This window comes from Penaeus monodon, chromosome 27 (genome assembly GCF_015228065.2).
Source record: "Penaeus monodon isolate SGIC_2016 chromosome 27, NSTDA_Pmon_1, whole genome shotgun sequence".
Classification (NCBI taxonomy): domain Eukaryota; kingdom Metazoa; phylum Arthropoda; class Malacostraca; order Decapoda; family Penaeidae; genus Penaeus; species Penaeus monodon.
The window spans coordinates 13,572,794-13,573,377 of NC_051412.1; the positions used below are offsets into that span (position 1 = coordinate 13,572,794).

The 584-nt window shown below is 40.8% G+C and overlaps 1 protein-coding gene across 1 annotated transcript in view; it reads right to left on the reverse strand.

The window, feature by feature from the left end:
- LOC119590421 overlaps positions 1-584 on the reverse strand; it is a 21,455-nt gene that overhangs the window by 15,948 nt on the left and 4,923 nt on the right. Inside the window, exon 9 of the mRNA XM_037939088.1 lies at positions 13-129. Within this exon, the coding sequence (XP_037795016.1) occupies positions 13-129 (117 nt within the window). The remainder of the gene's footprint in view (positions 1-12; positions 130-584) is intronic.

Below are 584 nucleotides of genomic sequence, written 5' to 3' on the forward strand. Positions count from 1 at the left end.
GAGTCATCTCACCACAAGTATGTCAAGTTGAGTCCCCTGGAGAAGGTGGTGCGGCCGGGGATGAGTCCGCACGTGGTGTCGGTGACGGCGCCCTGGAAAGCCTCCGACACATCCACGCCCTGCACGGTGCTGGGGAACAAGGGGAGAGAGGGATTGATTCCTTGGCGAAAATCACGCCTGACGAAGCGACCGCAACGTCAAATGGCAACGAATGATGAATTAGAATGCAATATCAAGATTAAAAACCACCAAATAAATACTGAAATTTTTAAAAACTATAAATAATATGCAGTTTATATTCCAGCGTGTCCGTGTTAATATCCGTTAATGTATTTGTTATAAAAAATAATACATTTCGATTAGTACACGAACTGTAGAAATACAAAATTCATGAACATCAAATGCACGGAAAAAAACACATGCATTTCAAATTACCAATGTAAAATTAAATACCCTAATACAGATGTAAAAATACATACAGTAGTAACGTTTTCAAAAATATAAATGCCCGGGAATAAAAGCACATCAGTGACACCTATTCCGACCTGTCGCCACGAAACCAAACGAACAACTGACAGACACAA